General features: G+C 38.8%; 2 protein-coding genes across 8 annotated transcripts in view; one reads left to right on the forward strand and one right to left on the reverse strand.

Annotated features, from left to right (window-relative positions):
• auh (AU RNA binding protein/enoyl-CoA hydratase) overlaps positions 1–17,793 on the forward strand; it is a 62,109-nt gene that overhangs the window by 38,696 nt on the left and 5,620 nt on the right. For 2 of the 7 annotated variants that reach the window (XM_057818387.1, XM_057818380.1), the window contains 5 exons: positions 2,787–2,974; positions 3,055–3,105; positions 3,252–3,299; positions 7,655–7,728; positions 8,170–8,470. In XM_057818387.1, coding sequence (XP_057674370.1) covers positions 2,787–2,974; positions 3,055–3,105; positions 3,252–3,299; positions 7,655–7,728; positions 8,170–8,179 — 371 coding nt within the window. In that variant the 3' untranslated portion in view covers positions 8,180–8,470. Of the gene's footprint in view, positions 1–2,786; positions 2,975–3,054; positions 3,106–3,251; positions 3,300–7,654; positions 8,474–17,793 lie in introns of those variants that run through there. The other 5 variants (XM_057818382.1, XM_057818383.1, XM_057818386.1 and 2 more) reach the window with 5 other exon arrangements.
• syk (spleen tyrosine kinase) overlaps positions 10,727–17,793 on the reverse strand; it is a 52,618-nt gene continuing 45,551 nt past the window's right edge. Inside the window, exons 14-15 of the mRNA XM_057818377.1 lie at positions 15,495–15,607; positions 10,727–11,328 (exon numbers count right to left, since the gene is read on the reverse strand). Of these exons, the coding sequence (XP_057674360.1) occupies positions 11,256–11,328; positions 15,495–15,607 (186 nt within the window). The 3' untranslated portion in view covers positions 10,727–11,255. The remainder of the gene's footprint in view (positions 11,329–15,494; positions 15,608–17,793) is intronic.

Here is a 17,793-nt window from a genome sequence, read left to right on the forward strand (position 1 = left end):
TATGTCTGTATGCTGCCATAGCAGGTTCATGGTGCATTAAGCCCCCAAACTATTTTTAATCTGTGCGTCTTACCCTGGAGACCCTGGTTTACAGACACTGCGCAACCAATTTTGTTTCAACCCAGCCATAAAAAGAAGTAATTTATCATTCGAAATGTCTATCATTTTTAGCTTAGAATCATTGATTGATGTCTAATATTTAGTTAAAAAAAAAAAAAAAAAAAAAAAAGGACTTGAAAAAATTATTCACTCGCATGTTTTAAACTTTTAAACAAATCATGTCAAAGAAAAAAATAGTGTCTGCAAGGTCATGGATATCTAATAACTATCGCTTCATTGTATTTTTTTTTATTTTTTTAAATTTTTTTATTTTTTGTTACCGTCGCATTTTCCTCAGTTTTAGATAGATAATCGATCCAAACAAAGAAAATTTGGGGGGGGGGGGGGCGTTTAAAATGGTAAATATTCGATAAAGAAAATCTCGACCGCTCCTTGATTTCGGTGATTTCTGCATCGCGACACTTGTTATATTACCGTGTTTCACCCATAAAATCCCTACAAAGTCCGGCTGTGGCCATTCACATATGTGTCTTGACACTCGGTGAGACATGTTACGAAGTTTTTGGATCGAAACTGGGGGTCTCAGAGCGAAACTTTGTCACCTGAGTGTTTTCCGCCATATATATATCATTTTAAAAAATGATATATTGCATGTCACCTTTGCTCAGTTCATAATTAAGATGGGCAAGAATTATTTAATTAAATTTTTGTTGCATCAATCAAATATTCTTTCAAAAGCTGCCAGTTAGCATGTTAATAACATTGCAAATGCAAACCCCCTTTGACACAGTCATATTTTTTAAATGTGTGGTTAAGAATGGCCATGCCAAGTAGTTTGGATCATAAGGCCGTGGCGGCCACAGGGTTGCAAGCAGACTTATTTAAAACTCAAAATACATAATCATTTTTGCTTTGAAGAACATTAAAACAAAATTATTTAATCGTGAGTTAACGATGGACTGCATGTGATTAATCTTTTAATCGCTTGACAGCACTAGTATTAAGATTTGGTAAAATAATGGAACTGTACGGAGCCCCAAAAGGGACATCGACAGAAATAAAATAAATTTTAAGCAATCTGGTAAGCACCAGAAACTATCTGATAAACAATAGCATTATATAGCATTTAAGCTAGCGGACTTTTGCGATGCAAGTTAGTAGAGGTGGGTAGTAACGCGTCACGTACTCTGTTACATTTACTTGAGTAACTTTTTGGGAAAAATGTACTTCTACGAGTAGTTTTACTACGCCATACTTTTTACTTGAGTAGATGTGTGAAGAAAAAGGCTACTCTTACTGCGCTACTTTGGGCTACACAAGAGTCGTTACATATTTTCCTCTTTACCCTACATATTAGATTTTTTTTTTTTTTTTCGTCAGCGTTGCCAAGAGTACCTCTACAAATTTCACCAATGAGACATCGCAACAATAATCATATGACTACATTACACCATTCAGACCCAAGTTTGCCGTTCTATTATCACGCCAGCCTGTTCAATCACGTAGTGTCTTTAAAGTGCCGTACAAAATGAAGTATTTGACATAGAGCGCTGCCCTCAACATGACTCGAAATCGCGGATTTAAACTTCCTCCCAGTTTTTATTTGGCACCGATTGACCACGGAAATACCACGGAGATATGATCCTTTTAATTTCATAATAGTAACTGTGAAGGAACTATTCACTCTTCAAACTAGGAACTATTTTCTCCACTAGAGGGCACTCATGGTCTTTGGAAGAATCATTTGTTGTTGTTTTTTCGTCTCGCCGGAATTCCTTTTTGTTTTTTTGTTTTTTTTTTTTTTGTATTTCTTTAACTTAATGCGGTTATCAAATGGGTTATTGTACAGTATCATTATAAAAGTTCATATGGGTAAGTTTGTACTGAGAAAAAAAATTCCCATTGTTTAAAAAAAAAAAACACAAAAATAAGCAGTTACAATATTACTCATTACTTGAGTATTTTTTTCACTAGATACTTTTTTACTCGAGTACATTTTTTGGATGACTACCTTTACTGGAATAAAAAAATTTGGGAAGTAACGTTACTCTTACTTGAGTAAACTCTGGCTACTCTACCCACCTCTTTAAGTTAGCCAGTTGTTGTAAACATTAGCATTATATAGCATTTAAGCTAGCAGAATTTTGCTATGCAATTTAGCCAATTGCAATTACGTTAAAGGGTCTATTGAACACAAAAAAAAAAAAAACACTCGATCGCGAAAAGAGATAAACAAAAAGGGTCCGTGACGGTAGGTCGGGATCAATTTAAAAAAAAATAACAAGCCAATGATGCAACTAGCAACGAAGGGGATAGACATACAAACTGTCAAATGGCAGCAAGTCAATATCTCTGCAAGCCGCCTAGGATCGTTTTAAAGACTGCTGACGAGCTGGAATTGGATGCAGGTACGATATTGGGAACTTATCCCACAGCTCTGTAACAAAACAATCTGACTAGCGGCAGAATGTGACAAAATCATTATTGTTGTCATACTAGCTTCGCTTGCTAGCTAGCACAGCTATTCTCCCAGTCCAGCCCAGCGCTCTCCGTAGGTCAAATCATGTACTAAATATTAAAGATTTTTAAATCAATGGCAATAATATATGTGTTTCTAATAACATTTTAGTAAAAGAAAACAATTGCGGCTTATTAGCGCCTACAGGTCTTTAAGTCCAAGGTTCTCTTTAATGTTAGGGAGGCCATGTCACCCTTTTCCTATGCAGGTGGTACGCAACGCCTTCCCAGGGTGGTTGGCGTGTCTCATGCTAAAGAGTTAATCTACACTGCCCGGGTGGTAGATGGAGCAGAAGCCTGCCGCTTGGGTCTGGTCAGTCATTCTGTGGAGCAGAATAAGAACGGGGATGCTGCCTACCTGCGTGCGTTGGAGCTCGCACGTGAGATTAACCCTCAGGTGAGGGCAGTTGGGCCGAGAAGCTCATGATTTTTTGTTTGCTGTAGTATTGAGCACCTGTTGTAAATTTGTTCCCACAGGGTCCAATTGCTGTCAGGATGGCAAAACTGGCCATCAATCAGGGTATAGAGGTAAGACATTCAATTTGTTAACAAATAATTTGACTTGGGAGGAACTGATGGTGAAGGATGATTGCCAGGTCCTTCCAGTGGATGTCAATTGCATCAATGATAAATGATAAATCCCACGTGAGTTAAGAGTTCATGCTGTCTTTCAGGTGGATCTGTCCACAGGTTTGGCTATTGAAGAAGCATGCTATGCCCAAGTGAGTACAAATCCATTTTATGTTGAAATATAACTAAAAATTCTAATCTCGCCTAAGGACTGTGCTGGTCAAAGAATTACGCAATTTGACCTCTTTGAAAATGTTGTTTGAAACAGAAAATGTACGTTGAATTTTTGGATATAGAAGATTTAAACATTGTGACAACAAGTGAGCATTTCATTTGATGTTTGTTTTCATGGCTAATGCTGCAAAGGCTTTTTTATGATAGCTCCCACAATTACTTGTTGAAATGGGAAACAAAATGAGCTGGCGCAGCCGCCAGTAGATGGCAGCAATGTCCTTTTTGTAGATTGAACCCTTAGATCAGGGGTCCCCAAACTTTTTCCTGTGAGGGCCACATAACCCTTCTCTTCTCTGATGAGGGGCCGGGGTCAGTTTGTAACAGAAAAAGTGTGACGATTGCAGGAGTGCCTAAATGTAAAAATGTATTGTTTTTCAGAAAGCCACAATCAAATAACCCTTTCTGGATTCTTCACGGAACCAAAGTAAATAAAATAAAAATGATATAATATAATATAGTATAATATAATATAATTAGGGTTGTCAAACGATTAAAATTTTTAAGCGAGTTAATCACAGCTTAAAAATTAATCGTAATTAATCGCAATTCAAACATCTCTAAGATATGCCTTATTTTTCTGTAAATTATTGTTGGAATGGAAAGATAAGACACAAGACGGATATATACATTCAACATACTGTACATAAGTACTGTATTTGTTTATTATAACAATAAATCAACAAGATGGCGTTAACATTAATATTCTGTCAAAGCAATCCCTGGATAGAACGACTTGTAGTTCTTAAAAGATAGATTTTAGTACAAATTATAGAAATTTTATGTTAAAACCCCTCTTAATGTTTTCGTTTTAATAAAATTGGTAAAATTTTCAATCAAAAAAATTAACTAGTAGCTCACCATTGTTGATGTCAAGAATTACACAATGCTCATGGTGCATAAAATCAGTCGCACCCAAGCGCCAGCAGAGGGAGACAAAAAACACAAGTAACAAGTGGACATGACACTGCTGTCATTTTAATCTGTTTGAGCGGGGCATATGCGTTAATTGCGTCAAATATTTTAACGTGATTAATGAAAAAAATTAATTACCGCCCGTTAACGCGATAACTTTGACAGCCCTTAATATAATATAATACGATATAATATAATCAGGGGTGCACATAATTTTTTTGCCCAGGTTCTCAGAGGAGGACCTGGAGATGTGACTTGGTCCTCATTGAGCTTGAGAGCCGACCCACCTGATGCGATAAATTTATGACAAGCTTTACTTAGAGCCAATTAACTTTGATTAATTATATTAACAGTTAATGCTTGATTAACATCAACTGGCACAACAAAATTGCCATTACTTTGAAGTGAAATGTAAAGAAATAAACATAAAAGCACCAATTCAAAATAAAGGGCATTATGCGGCTCCCACATTAACTCCAAGCCTTTTTAAAAGTGGGATGTCCTCCTCATAAGACCTCATTGAACGTGTATGTTTAGCTTTGTAAAATGCGAGCAAAAACACGTTTGTCAGTGCATGTCGCTGTTCATTACCTTTATTCCGCCCTATTCCGCCACATGTCCATAGGGCGAGTGGGGTCCTGTTTGACATCGATAGTTTGCTTAATTGCCACATGCTCTCTGTTTTTTTCGTGCTTTTCAAAGTTTGGATGGCTGAAATTCTTTGACCCTACATAAAATGCGTTGCTCTAATTGGCGACATTGGGATTCTCACGGCACATTTTGTACCGCATTTCCGTGCGAGCATCATTCACTTCTAGCCATGGTACCTCCTGTAGCCACTTTTCAGCAAAAGTCCTTTTTTTCGGTAGCTCCGGTGACGTCTCTGTCGTCTGTCTGTCTTTTGACGGGGGTGGGGGAACACGGAAGTAATTACTCAGTGTGGCCTTCCTCATCGACATTTTGAGAAGTTATTTTCTCGTGTCCGCCGCAAATAGTGGTCAGCCATCGGTACGCAAAAGCGTATGGAAGCCGTTGAGGGCCAGCGCGTTTGTCTACGTCCAGTACGCATGTGCGGACCACTTATGTGCACCCCTGAATATAATATAATATAATATAATATCATGTAATGTTATATAATATAATAATACTGTATTAATTAAATAGATAATAACCAAATAACCATTGCTCAGTTCTTCACAGAAAAAAGCCAGGACATAAATAACTCTATTGGGGGAAAAAAAAAAAAAAATTTTTTTTTTTTTTTTTTTTTTTTTTTTGTTCAGGGGGCCGGACCAAATGTGGCTGTGGGCCGTATCCGGCCCGCGGGCCGTAGTTTGGGGACCCCTGCCTTAGATGCACAAGTTACTGGACCCTACACTTTTCCATCAGTGGGTCAAAAATGACCCAGATTAGAACCAATGTGTTTTTATGCCATTTTGGTGAAGAATAATCAATTGTATATTAATTAGTATGATACAGTGCCTTGCAAAAGTATTCGGCCCCCTTGAATCTTGCAACCTTTCGCCACATTTCAGGCTTCAAACATAAAGATATGAAATTTAATTTTTTTGTCCAGAATCAACAACAAGTGGGACACAATCCTGAAGTGGAACAACATTTATTGGGTAATTTAAACTTTTTTAACCAATAAAAAACTGAAAAGTGGGGCGTGCAATATTATTCGGCCCCTTTACTTTCAGTGCAGCAAACTCACTCCAAAGTTCAGTGAGGATCTCTGAATGATCCAATGTTGTCCTAAATGACCGATGATGATAAATAGAATCCACCTGTGTGTAATCAAGTCTCCGTATAAATGCACCTGCTCTGTGATAGTCTGAGGGTTCTGTTTAAAGTGCAGAGAGCATTATGAAAACCAAGGAACACACCAGGCAGGTCCGAGATACTGTTGTGGAGAAGTTTAAAGCCGGATTTGGATACAAAAAGATTTCCCAAGCTTTAAACATCTCAAGGAGCACTGTGCAAGCCATCATATTGAAATGGAAGGAGCATCAGACCACTGCAAATCTACCAAGACCCGGCCGTCCTTCCAAACTTTCTTCTCAAACAAGGAGAAAACTGATCAGAGATGCAGCCAAGAGGCCCATGATCACTCTGGATGAACTGCAGAGATCTACAGCTGAGGTGGGAGAGTCTGTCCAAAGGACAACAATCAGTCGTACACTGCACAAATCTGGCCTTTATGGAAGAGTGGCAAGAAGAAAGCCATTTCTCAAAGATATCCATAAAAAATCTCGTTTAAAGTTTGCCACAAGCCACCTGGGAGACACACCAAACATGTGGAAGAAGGTGCTCTGGTCAGATGAAACCAAAATTGAACTTTTTGGCCACAATGCAAAACGATATGTTTGGCGTAAAAGCAACACAGCTCATCACCCTGAACACACCATCCCCACTGTCAAACATGGTGGTGGCAGCATCATGGTTTGGGCCTGCTTTTCTTCAGCAGGGACAGGGAAGATGGTTAAAATTGACGGGAAGATGGATGCAGCCAAATACAGGAACATCCTGGAAGAAAACCTGTCGGTATCTGCACAAGACCTGAGACTGGGACGGAGATTTATCTTCCAACAGGACAATGATCCAAAACATAAAGCCAAATCTACAATGGAATGGTTCAAAAATAAACGTATCCAGGTGTTAGAATGGCCAAGTCAAAGTCCAGACCTGAATCCAATCAAGAATTTGTGGAAAGAGCTGAAGACTGCTGTTCACAAACACTCTCCATCCTACCTCACTGAGCTCGAGCTGTTTTGCAAGGAAGAATGGGCAAGAATGTCAGTCTCTCGATGTGCAAAACTGATAGAAACATACCCCAAGCGACTTGCAGCTGTAATTGGAGCAAAAGGTGGCGCTACAAAGTATTAACGCAAGGGGGCCGAATAATATTGCACGCCCCACTTTTCAGTTTTTTAATTGTTAAAAAAGTTTAAATTATCCAATAAATTTTGTTCCACTTCACGATTGTGTCCCACTTGTTGTTGATTCTTGACAAAAAATTAAAATTTTATATCTTTATGTTTGAAGCCTGAAATGTGGCAAAAGGTTGCAAGGTTCAAGGGGGCCGAATACTTTTGCAAGGCACTGTAAGTCCATGCTTTGGCCACTCTGGTGCACTTTTTTGGCCGCTTTCCATGCTTGCTTACCGAGCGTCTGCCATTCTGAACTTTCCACGCATATATATATTTTTTAACCCTTCATTAACATTCGACAGGATGTTGTGCTTGTTGACGCATTTACGTCATTGATTACATCGACTGGTCGGGACAGCGCTTGTATTCACACTGCTATTTCTCCTCGATCCAGCAAATAAATATTCATATATATTTTGTTTGCTTCAAAGGTAATACCCACTAAAGATCGACTGGAGGGTTTGGCTGCATTCAAGGAAAAGAGGCGTCCTAACTACAAGGGAGAGTGAGTCTTCAACGCTTCCAAAAGCATTCAAGAGTTCGACCTCAAGTTCTCTTGTACCACTGCTTCCAACATGAAACTGTACACTTCAGTACCTGAAGGACCAGATGACGTTTGATACTGGATGGATCAGTGCTGTAGCTATAAAACGACAAGAACATATTGACCCAGTAATGTCCAGTGATTGCCATTTTAACAACACTAATCACTATTTGCACTCAAATTAAGCCATAAATGAGTCTGATTTTGTTCTCACTTGAATGACTTGTTTCTGTCCACTATCAAAAACACACTGTGACCTGACAATTGCTATCACCAGTTAGCGAAGCAAAGCCGACATAATCACAATGATTATTAAAGGACTCTTGTATCATTCGTTTTTACGTGACTTCTATTTAAGTTACTCATTAAACTCATTATTTCTTTTTCTCTAAAATGTTACAGAGATACCTAATGGAATAAAACAAGCTGGGATGCTTTTTAACCTCAGTATCCCCATACCACACACCTTAAGGTTTGCATGGATTCATAGTTGGTACATGTGACAGCTTGCTTTTGTCTGTAACCTGAAATGTTACCTGCCTTTTCTTGTATTCTGTACTGTGTGCGTATGTTTCTTCATCACCGTAGGTCGCAGAATGTTTTTGTTTTTCAAGCCTCAAACTCATCTGGACTGTTGATTGCAGTCGTAAGGATGATGATTGTAATCCTGACACAGCCCAGACAGCAAAATAAAAGTTCTGAGGTATGTAGTTGTGATGACATTGATCGTGAAAAATTGCACATTCCACCATTTGATTATCACTGTTATATGGCGGAAAACACTCAGGTGATTTGAAGTTCCGCTCTGAGACCCCCAGTTTGGCCAAATTTCAAAATTGTCCAATATGCACGTGCGAGACATCATTGGAAAGCTTAAAATCTCAATTTTCTGGGGGAAGAAAAACTTTGAACAGGAGGGCATTTTAAAAAAAAAAAAATTTTGAACAGCAAAACCCTATCTGGAGGTGAGAGCATGAGAGAGCAGGATTAAAGACGCCATGATTTTAAGGAGATATTATTGCCTACGTACCTTGTTCTGATCCAAAAACTCCATGTAGCATGTATCACCGAGTGTCAAGACACAGATGTGAATGGCCACAGCCAGATTTTTGGGGGATTTTATGGGTGAAACATGGTAATATAACAAGGCTCGCGTTGCAGAAATTGCAGACATCAAGGAGTGGTGGAGATTTTCTTTTTCATATATTTACCCTTTTAAATGTTTTTTTTTTTTTTTTTTCCTTTGGATCGATTATTTATCATCTAACATATCGGGGGAAATGCGACAGTAACAAAAAAAAAATACAATTAAGCGATATGAGGTAGATATTCGTGACTTAGTTACAGACACCCTTTTTTTCATTGTGATGTACAGTGGGGCAAATAAGTATTTAGTTAACCACTAATTGTGCAACTTCTCCCACTTGAAAATATTAGAGAGGCCTGTAATTGTCAACATGGGTAAACCTCAACCATGAGACACAGAATGTGGGGAAAAAAATCCAGAAAATCACATTTGATTTTCTAAGAATTTATTTGCAAATCATGGTGGAAAATAAGTATTTGGTCAATACCAAAAGTTCATCTCGATACTTTGTTATGTACCCTTTGTTGGCAATAACGGAGGCCAAACGTTTTCTGTAACTCTTCACAAGCTTTTCACACACTGTTGCTGGTATTTTGGCCCATTCCTCCATGCAGATCTCCTCTAGAGCAGTGATGTTTTGGGGCTGTCGTTGGGCAACACGGACTTTCAACTCCCTCCACAGATTTTCTATGGGGTTGAGAGGCCACTCCAGGACCTTAAAATGCTTCTTACGAAGCCACTCCTTTGTTGCTCATGCTGTGTGTTTGGGATCATTGTCATGCTGAAAGACCCAGCCATGTGTCATCTTCAATGCCCTTACTGATGGAAGGAGATTTTCACTCAAAATCTCTCGATACATGGCCCCATTCATTCATTCCTTTACACAGATCATTCGTCCTGGTCCCTTTGCAGAAAAACAGCCCCAAAGCATGATGTTTCCACCCCCATGCTTCACAGTGGGTATGGTGTTCTTCGGATGCAATTCAGTATTCTTTCTCCTCCAAACACGAGAACCTGTGTTTCTACCAAAAAGTTCTATTTTGGTTTCATCTGACCATAACACATTCTCCCAGTCCTCTTCTGGATCATCCAAATGCTCTCCAGCGAACCACAGGCGGGCCTGGACGTGTACTTTCTTCAGCAGGGGGACACGTCTGGCAGTGCAGGATTTGAGTCCCTGGCGGCGCATTGTGTTACTGATAGTAGCCTTTGTTACTGTGGTCCCAGCTCTCTGTAGGTCATTCACTAGGTCCCCCTGTGTGGTTCTGGGATTTTTGCTCACCGTGCTTGTTATCGTTTTGACACCACGGGGTGATATCTTGCATGAAGCCCCATATCGAGGGAGATTATCAGTGGTCTTGTATGTCTTCCATTTTCTAATAATTGCTCCCACAGTTGATTTCTTTACACCAAGCGTTTTACCTATTGCAGATTCAGTCTTCCCAGCCTGGTGCAGGGCTACAATTTTGTCTCTGGTGTCCTTTGACAGCTCTTTGGTCTTGCCCATAGTGGAGTTTGGAGTGTGACTGGCTGAGGTTGTGGACAGGTGTCTTTTATACCGATAATGAGTTAAAACAGGTGCCATTAATACAGTTAACGAGTGGAGCCTCGTTAGACCTCGTTAGAAGAAGTTAGACCTCTTTGACAGCCAGAAGTCTTGCTTGTTTGTAGGTGACCAAATACTTATTTTCCACTCTAATTTGGAAATAAATTCTTTAAAAATCAAACAATGTGATTTTCTGTTGTTTTTTTCCACATTCTGTCTCTCATGGTTGAGGTTTACCCATGTTGACAAGTACAGGCCTCTCTAATCTTTTCAAGTAGGAGAACTTGCACAATTGGTGGTTGACTAAATACGTATTTGCCCCACTGTAATTTGTTTAAAATATGCGAGTGAATTTGAAAAAAAAAAAAAAAAAAACATAACGAAACATTAGACATCAATTAATCACTCTAAGCTAAAAATGACAGACATTTTGAATAATATAATTTTTATAGCTGGGTTGAAACAAAAGCGGTTGCGCGACGTCTGTAAACGGGGGTTTCCAGGGTAAAACGGACAAATTAAAAATAGTTCGGAGGCTTAATGCGCCATGAATCTGCTATGGCAGCATATAGACATATTGTTCTATCAAACACAACTGTTCTTTTGGCTTAAAATACAGCAGATTATTATAAAGAGGGGTGCAAGAGCAGAAACTGCTTTTTCAGACTTGTCTGTTTTCCGCCATATGCATTTTTCCCCTTTTGTTTGTGAAAGCTCATAATGAAAATGAATTCAAGATTAGATGTCACAGGATTCTTTTTTTAATTGCAGAAACGTAAAATTTATTGCTAGTTTAATGTACAGATGTTTAGTATCATCCTGACAGATCGCTCAATGATTTCTAGATATCTAGATTCATTGTGCAATGTCGTAATAATACCGCCGTAGTCTTGGCTCAATAACGGCAAACGCAGGTCTTTTCTCCACCCTGTAAAACATGAAAACAAGGCACTGCTTTAATGGATATTCTCCGGGGAAAAAAAAAACCATGGGAGTCAAATGCAGGTTAAATCGGATGTTGGTAATTTCATGGATGAGCACAAGCTGGCATATCTATTCAACTTTAGTCATATTCAATCGAAGTGACTCCTCCCGTTCCCTTTAAAGGGAACCACTAACAGAAAGACTTGTAGTTCTTAAAAGATAAATGTTAGTATAAGTAATAATAATTTGATATTCAAAACCCTCTTAATGTTTTTGTATATATAAAATTTGTTTAACAAGTAGGTCGCCATTGTTGTTGACGACGCAATGCACTCTGGGCGGTAGGCAGCGCTGACGTACTTCCACAGTGTCACTCATTAGCTACATAAACATGTCGTCAGTTCTGCCCTTCCAATTTAAACCCAAGCGGAAAAGTGATGAGCAGGACAGCACTGTCGATATTTCACAAAACGAGCAGCAAAAGCAATTAAGTGAAGGTCTCCAGCGGGATTCATAAACCCGAAAGGCAAACGCAACTGAAAAGAAAGTGCAGCTGGGTTGACCACGAAAGTAGAAAACGCGGCTCACTTCAAACAGTAACCAGACAACAATAGCATAGGCATTGCGTAAAAATGTTAATTGGAGACGCACAAAAAAATATGCAGTCGTGAAAAGGGAGACACAAAAAGGGTCCGTAACAGTAGGTCGGGATCAATAAAAAAAAAAATTTTAAATTCGAGGGAAAACCGTGGTGGGAGGCAGACAAATGAAAAAAACAAGCCAATGATGCAACTAATAACGAATTGATATACAAACTGCCAAATAGCAGCAAGACTATCTCGGCAAGCCGCCTAGGATCGGTTTAAAGACACTGCTGCTGAGCTGGAATTGGATGCAGATACGACGTCGGGAACTCATCCCACAGCTCTGTAACAAAACAATCTGACCAGCAGCAGAATGTGACAAAATCATGCCAGTCGTCATACTAGCTTCGCTTGCTAGCTAGTGCAGCTATTCTCACAGTCCAGCCCAACCGCGTCATCACCCCCTGTAAAACATGGCGCCCTCCGTTGGTCAAAACATGTACTAAAAATATTATAGATTTTTAAATCAATGGCAGTAATGTGTTTAACATATTTTAGTAACTAAGAACAATTGTGGCTTATTAGAGCCTACAAGTCTTTAAAGGGAACCACAGATAAAAAGACGAGTAGTTCTTAAAAGATAAATGTTAGTACGAGTAATAATAATTTTATATTAAAACCCCTCTTAATGTTTTCTTTTTAATAAATTTTGTTAAATTTTAAATCAAAAAATAAATTTAGTAGCTGGTTCGGGCGTTGCAGGGTGGTGACGTCACAGGGCCACGCTGCCGTACTTCACAATCACTCTAACTATGTAAGGTAGTGATTGAAATACACCGCAAGGTGTCAATGGCGAGTTTTACATTAATAAGACATCAAGCCAATGAGTGCGTTTTGTCCCTCGACTGACGCCATAGCTCCCTGTTTTTTTTTTAGACTGGGTCTATTGAGATTCATGTTCATTTGAGTGTTGTCTTCACAAGACTCCTGAAAATGGCTCCCAGCATCAGTTTGTGTATTGTGACTAAATATTGCCCTAAAGTGTATTTGCTGAGCTAAAGGAGTTGCTAAAATGTTTAAATATAGTTTGACCAAAGTCTGAGTAAGATTTATGTGTATTTTGGGCATCTATTTTGATTGTGAATGCCAGTTCTCTTTGCATTCTTGGGTTAACTGTGTGAGAATAGGGCTTCAGTAATACAGATTGAAGCACTTTTCTTCTTGAGAACATTATTTTTTGAGAGATATGAGTATTAGTTTTGTAATATTTACACTAGGGATGTCCCGATCCAGGTTTTTGAACTTCCAATCCGATACCGATATTGTTTTGCACTTCCGATCCGATACCGATACTGGCCGATACCGATACCCGCCTCTCTGAGCATGTATTAAAGTTTAAAGTTATTTAGCCTCCTTACTTAGTTGTCAGACTCGTGTTGAAAAGGGTTTTAGTCGTCTTGATAACAACTTGCCAGCTGAATTAGGTGAGTTGGAATAACACATAATGGTTGGTAACAAGAAACTGACCAGTTTACTAAATGATAAACACAAAACATTATAAATCACAAACAGAAATGAGATATTCAGACAATAAAACATGCTGATAATATTGTAAACTGTCTTAAAAAAGCAAAACACACAAACAACCTCAAACTATTAACTATTACACACTCCCTTTGATTTGCTTGCCCAGCCCGAAAAAAAACAACACTTTATGTTTTATTTGTTGGCACGAGCTCAAAAAAAACAAAATGTTATGCTTTATTTGTGAGGACTAAGGAGCGATGCGTGGTTATGTTTTGTGTGATCACGCCAGTGCATATATGTATAATGATAACAAATTATAGCCTGTCTTTTGTAACAAATTCTCCCAGTTAAACAAGACTGTAAGATGGATATTCAATAGACATTTATATATTTTATATTTGCATGTGTGTTCTAACAGGTGGATAGTGGATTTGACATTTATTTTAATCTCGAGTTGGCAAAAAAAAATTCTCAATGTTTAAATACTCTACATATTTTTATCATTATAAATGCATTTACACAGCGAAATAATGCTGGAAAAGTACATACATACATACAGCGTTTTAGGATAAATATATGAATTTTTTTTTTTTGAAAAAAGTCTGCCCGATGCGTCTAAATCCCACTTTACTCACGAGAGATAATGGCTCGTCATCCAGAATGATTCCTTCGGCAATGACTTCCCTGGGCTTTGGGACTGTCAAGAGCCAGTTTGTCACGCATAGCAAAAGTTTCTGCCAGTGTTCGTTGCGTATGACCTTTCTTTCTGTCTCCAGTTTTCTCCTTGTACTCCTCATATACTCCTAGTATTGTTTGTGGTGGTATTTCAATCAATGCTTGATTAGTTTGGTTGTATTAACACTTCTTACAGCTTTACCACCACGCTTGACTTTATTGTGGCATATGTTGCACTCTGCCTATTCGTCTTTGTCGTCTTTTAAAGTGAAACAATCCCACACAGCTAACATTTTTACCGATAGTCTCTGTCATTTGGGAGAGGGTAATGTAGAGTGTTGAAGGTGTGCGTAAAATGCGGACCGGATTTTAGGGAAACCGAAGCAAAAACTGGAATGGATTATGTAAGTCGGTGCACTGGAAAACCCAGACCGGATTTTTAAAAAAAACTGGATCGGAAGTCTGGATTGGAATTTTTCCGTGTCGGCCGATTCGATACCGATACGCATTTTTTTGCCCATATCGGCGTCCGATCCGATCCAGATATCGGATCGGGACATCTCTAATTTACACTATAAGATACTTATGTGTGTTGTTAAAGAGTTATTAATAAATGGCGCGGTCCGAGCTACAAATCTGAATGCCTGTGTCCACTCTCCTTTCTCTCTCCCACTGTGGATTTAAGAAACTACAGCGTCAGTCAAGGGAAAAAACGCACTCATTGGCTAGATCCCTAATTAATGTAAAACTCGCCATTGACACCTTGTGGCGTATTTTAATCATTACCTTACATAATTAAAGAGTGACACGTTTTTTTGTTTTGCTTTGTTTTTAAGAGTGACAGGTGGAATTCTGGCAGCGTGGCCCTGTGACATCATCCCCCTGCGGCATCAATAACAATGGCGACCTACTAGTTAAAATAATTTTACAAATTGTATAAAAACAAAAAAATCAAGAGGGGTTTCAAGATCAAATTATAATAACTTGGACTAACATTTATCTTTTAAGAACTACAAGTCTTTCAACCCGTGTATCCCTTTAAGTCCGAGGTTCCCTTTAAATGAAACACACTCGTCCTGCAGTCACAGTCACAACATAGCAAAGTGCAAACAACTAAAATTTTGTCAAAGGAACTGATTTTCTTATCCAGTAAATAGAAACATTTATACAAAACTGATAATGTTTTGTCTACGAAAATTAGCCCTATTTGATTTTCACTTGCACATGATAAATATTGACTTATTTAAGTGCCTTCATACACAATGCAATTATAATCATTCAGTGGTTTGACCACCATTAAATTGCTCTTCTGAACATGCTGTATCCAATTTTCTTGATACACCAGCCATTCTATCACCTGACAAATTACTAATTTGTTGCTTACTCATATGTCCAGCATGTATTCATGAGGTTATACATCTCTTCTGGGCAGTTTGTTGGGGCATCCATACGCATTCCACTCTCGATCATTTGCAAAACATTATTTCCTCTCATTCCCTGTGGAAAAATAAAACAGTCCGATTACATGTGGTGCTATCCAAAATCAGAAGTACCGTAAATAAAAGTTGTCGGAATTAGTAATACTCATATAGAAAGATACAGTGGGGCAAATAAGTATTTAGATAACCACTAATTGTGCAAGTTCTCCCACTTGAAAATATTAGAGGCCTGTAATTGTCAACATGGATAAACATCAACCATGAGAGACAGAATGTGGAAAAAAAAAAACAGAAAATCACACTGTTTGATTTTTAAAGAATTTATTTGCAAATCATGCTGGAAAATAATAGAGGTGGGAATCTTTGGGCACCTAACGATTCGATTGTAAATCGATTATTGATGACACCCTCCCCCCGCTATTAGCTGCTTTTAATGTTTTGTACATTAGTTACAAAAACTGAAAGAAAAAAAATAAACCTCGCAGGCTTAAATAAACGACTATTTCAGTATCAAGTTAACAGTTAAAAACAATAAATAATATACTCAAATTCCCAATCTGTATCAGCAGCTTTAAACTACATTCAATTAATTTAATGTTGTGAATCAACCGTTAAAGTTGTTAAAATTGCTCCCGTTATTCCATAATTTCCCTTTTGTCTACTTTCGACATGTGAAAGTTTTAAAACTATTTTAAAGATAGATTCAAGTCAATATTTTACCAGTTTAGGAGTATTTTAGATAAAAAGTTAATTCGGTTCGCTTGGAAGGTTCACTACAACAGCCTTGCAGGGAAGTCTACTGCTTTAAGATGGCGGCCGTTTACTAACGCCCGCATCTAGCTTTCTGTACTATTCTGTTCTGTTCTATTCTGCATTTAGTCCTATATAAATATGATATCTACCGAACCATTATGTGGACGTACTTTGTAGCAGCTGTCGGCAGCAGTCAGGTATGTTGTTGTTTTTTTTCTTATATCTCGCGCCATGAGTTGAGCTGGAGCCGTGAGTTAAGCATTGGCATTACCCAAGGGGCCGGGTAATGACAAGCATGATGTTTAGCTACTCTCGCTCCGTTCCTCATTGCGTCCTGAAAACCACGCGACGCGCTGAGTGTGTTTTACTTCCACTTGACATATTTCAATAATCGGAATTTGGATGTTTGTGAATCGTTCTCGAATCTTCCACGGCCGAATCGCGAATAATCTAAGAATCGGAAATTTCGCACACCTCTAGAAAATAAGTATTTGGTCAATAACAAAAGTTTATCTCAATACTTTATTATGTACCCTTTGTTGGCAATAACGGAGGCCAAACGTTTTCTGTAACTCTTCACAAGCTTTTCACACACTGTTGCTGGTATTTTGGACCATTCCTCCATGCAGATCTCCTCTAGAGCAGTGATGTTTTGGGGCTGTCGTTGGGCAACACGGACTTTCAACTCCCTCCACAGATTTTCTATGGGGTTGAGATCTGGAGACTGGCTAAGCCACTCCAGGACCTTGAAATGCTTCTTACGAAGCCACTCCTTTGTTGCTCTGGCTGTGTGTTTGGGATCATTGTCATGCTGAAAGACCCAGACACGTCTCATCTTCAATGCCCTTGCCGATGGAAGGAGATTTTCACTCAAAATCTCTTGATACATGGCGCCATTCATTCTTTCCTTTACACAGATCAGTCGTCCTGGTCCCTTTGCAGAAAAACAGCCCCAAAGCATGATGTTTCCACCCCCATGCTTCACAGTGGGTATGGTGTTCTTTGTATGCAATTCAGTATTCTTTCTCCTCCAAACACGAGAACCTGTGTTTCTACCAAAAAGTTCTATTTTGGTTTCATCTGACCATAACACATTCTCCCAGTCCTCTTCTGGATCATCCAAATGCTCTCTAGCGAACAGCAAAGGGGCCTGGACGTGTACTTTCTTCTTTGATCGCATTGTGTTACTGATAGTAGCCTTTGTTACTGTGGTCTCAGCTCTGTGTAGGTCATTCACTAGATCCCCTCGTGTGGTTCTGGGATTTTTGCGCACCGTTCTTGTTATCATTTTGACGCCACGAGGTGAGATCTTGCATGGAGCCCCAGATCGAGGGAGATTATCAGTGGTCTTATATGTCTTCCATTTTCTAATAATTGCTCCCACAGTTGATTTCTTTACACCAAGCATTTTACCTATTGCAGATTCAGTCTTCCCAGCCTGGTGCAGGTCTACAATTTTGTCTCTGGTGTCCTTCGACCGCTGTTTGGTCT

This window comes from Corythoichthys intestinalis, chromosome 17, assembly GCF_030265065.1.
Source record: "Corythoichthys intestinalis isolate RoL2023-P3 chromosome 17, ASM3026506v1, whole genome shotgun sequence".
In the NCBI taxonomy this organism is placed as follows: Eukaryota; Metazoa; Chordata; class Actinopteri; order Syngnathiformes; family Syngnathidae; genus Corythoichthys; species Corythoichthys intestinalis.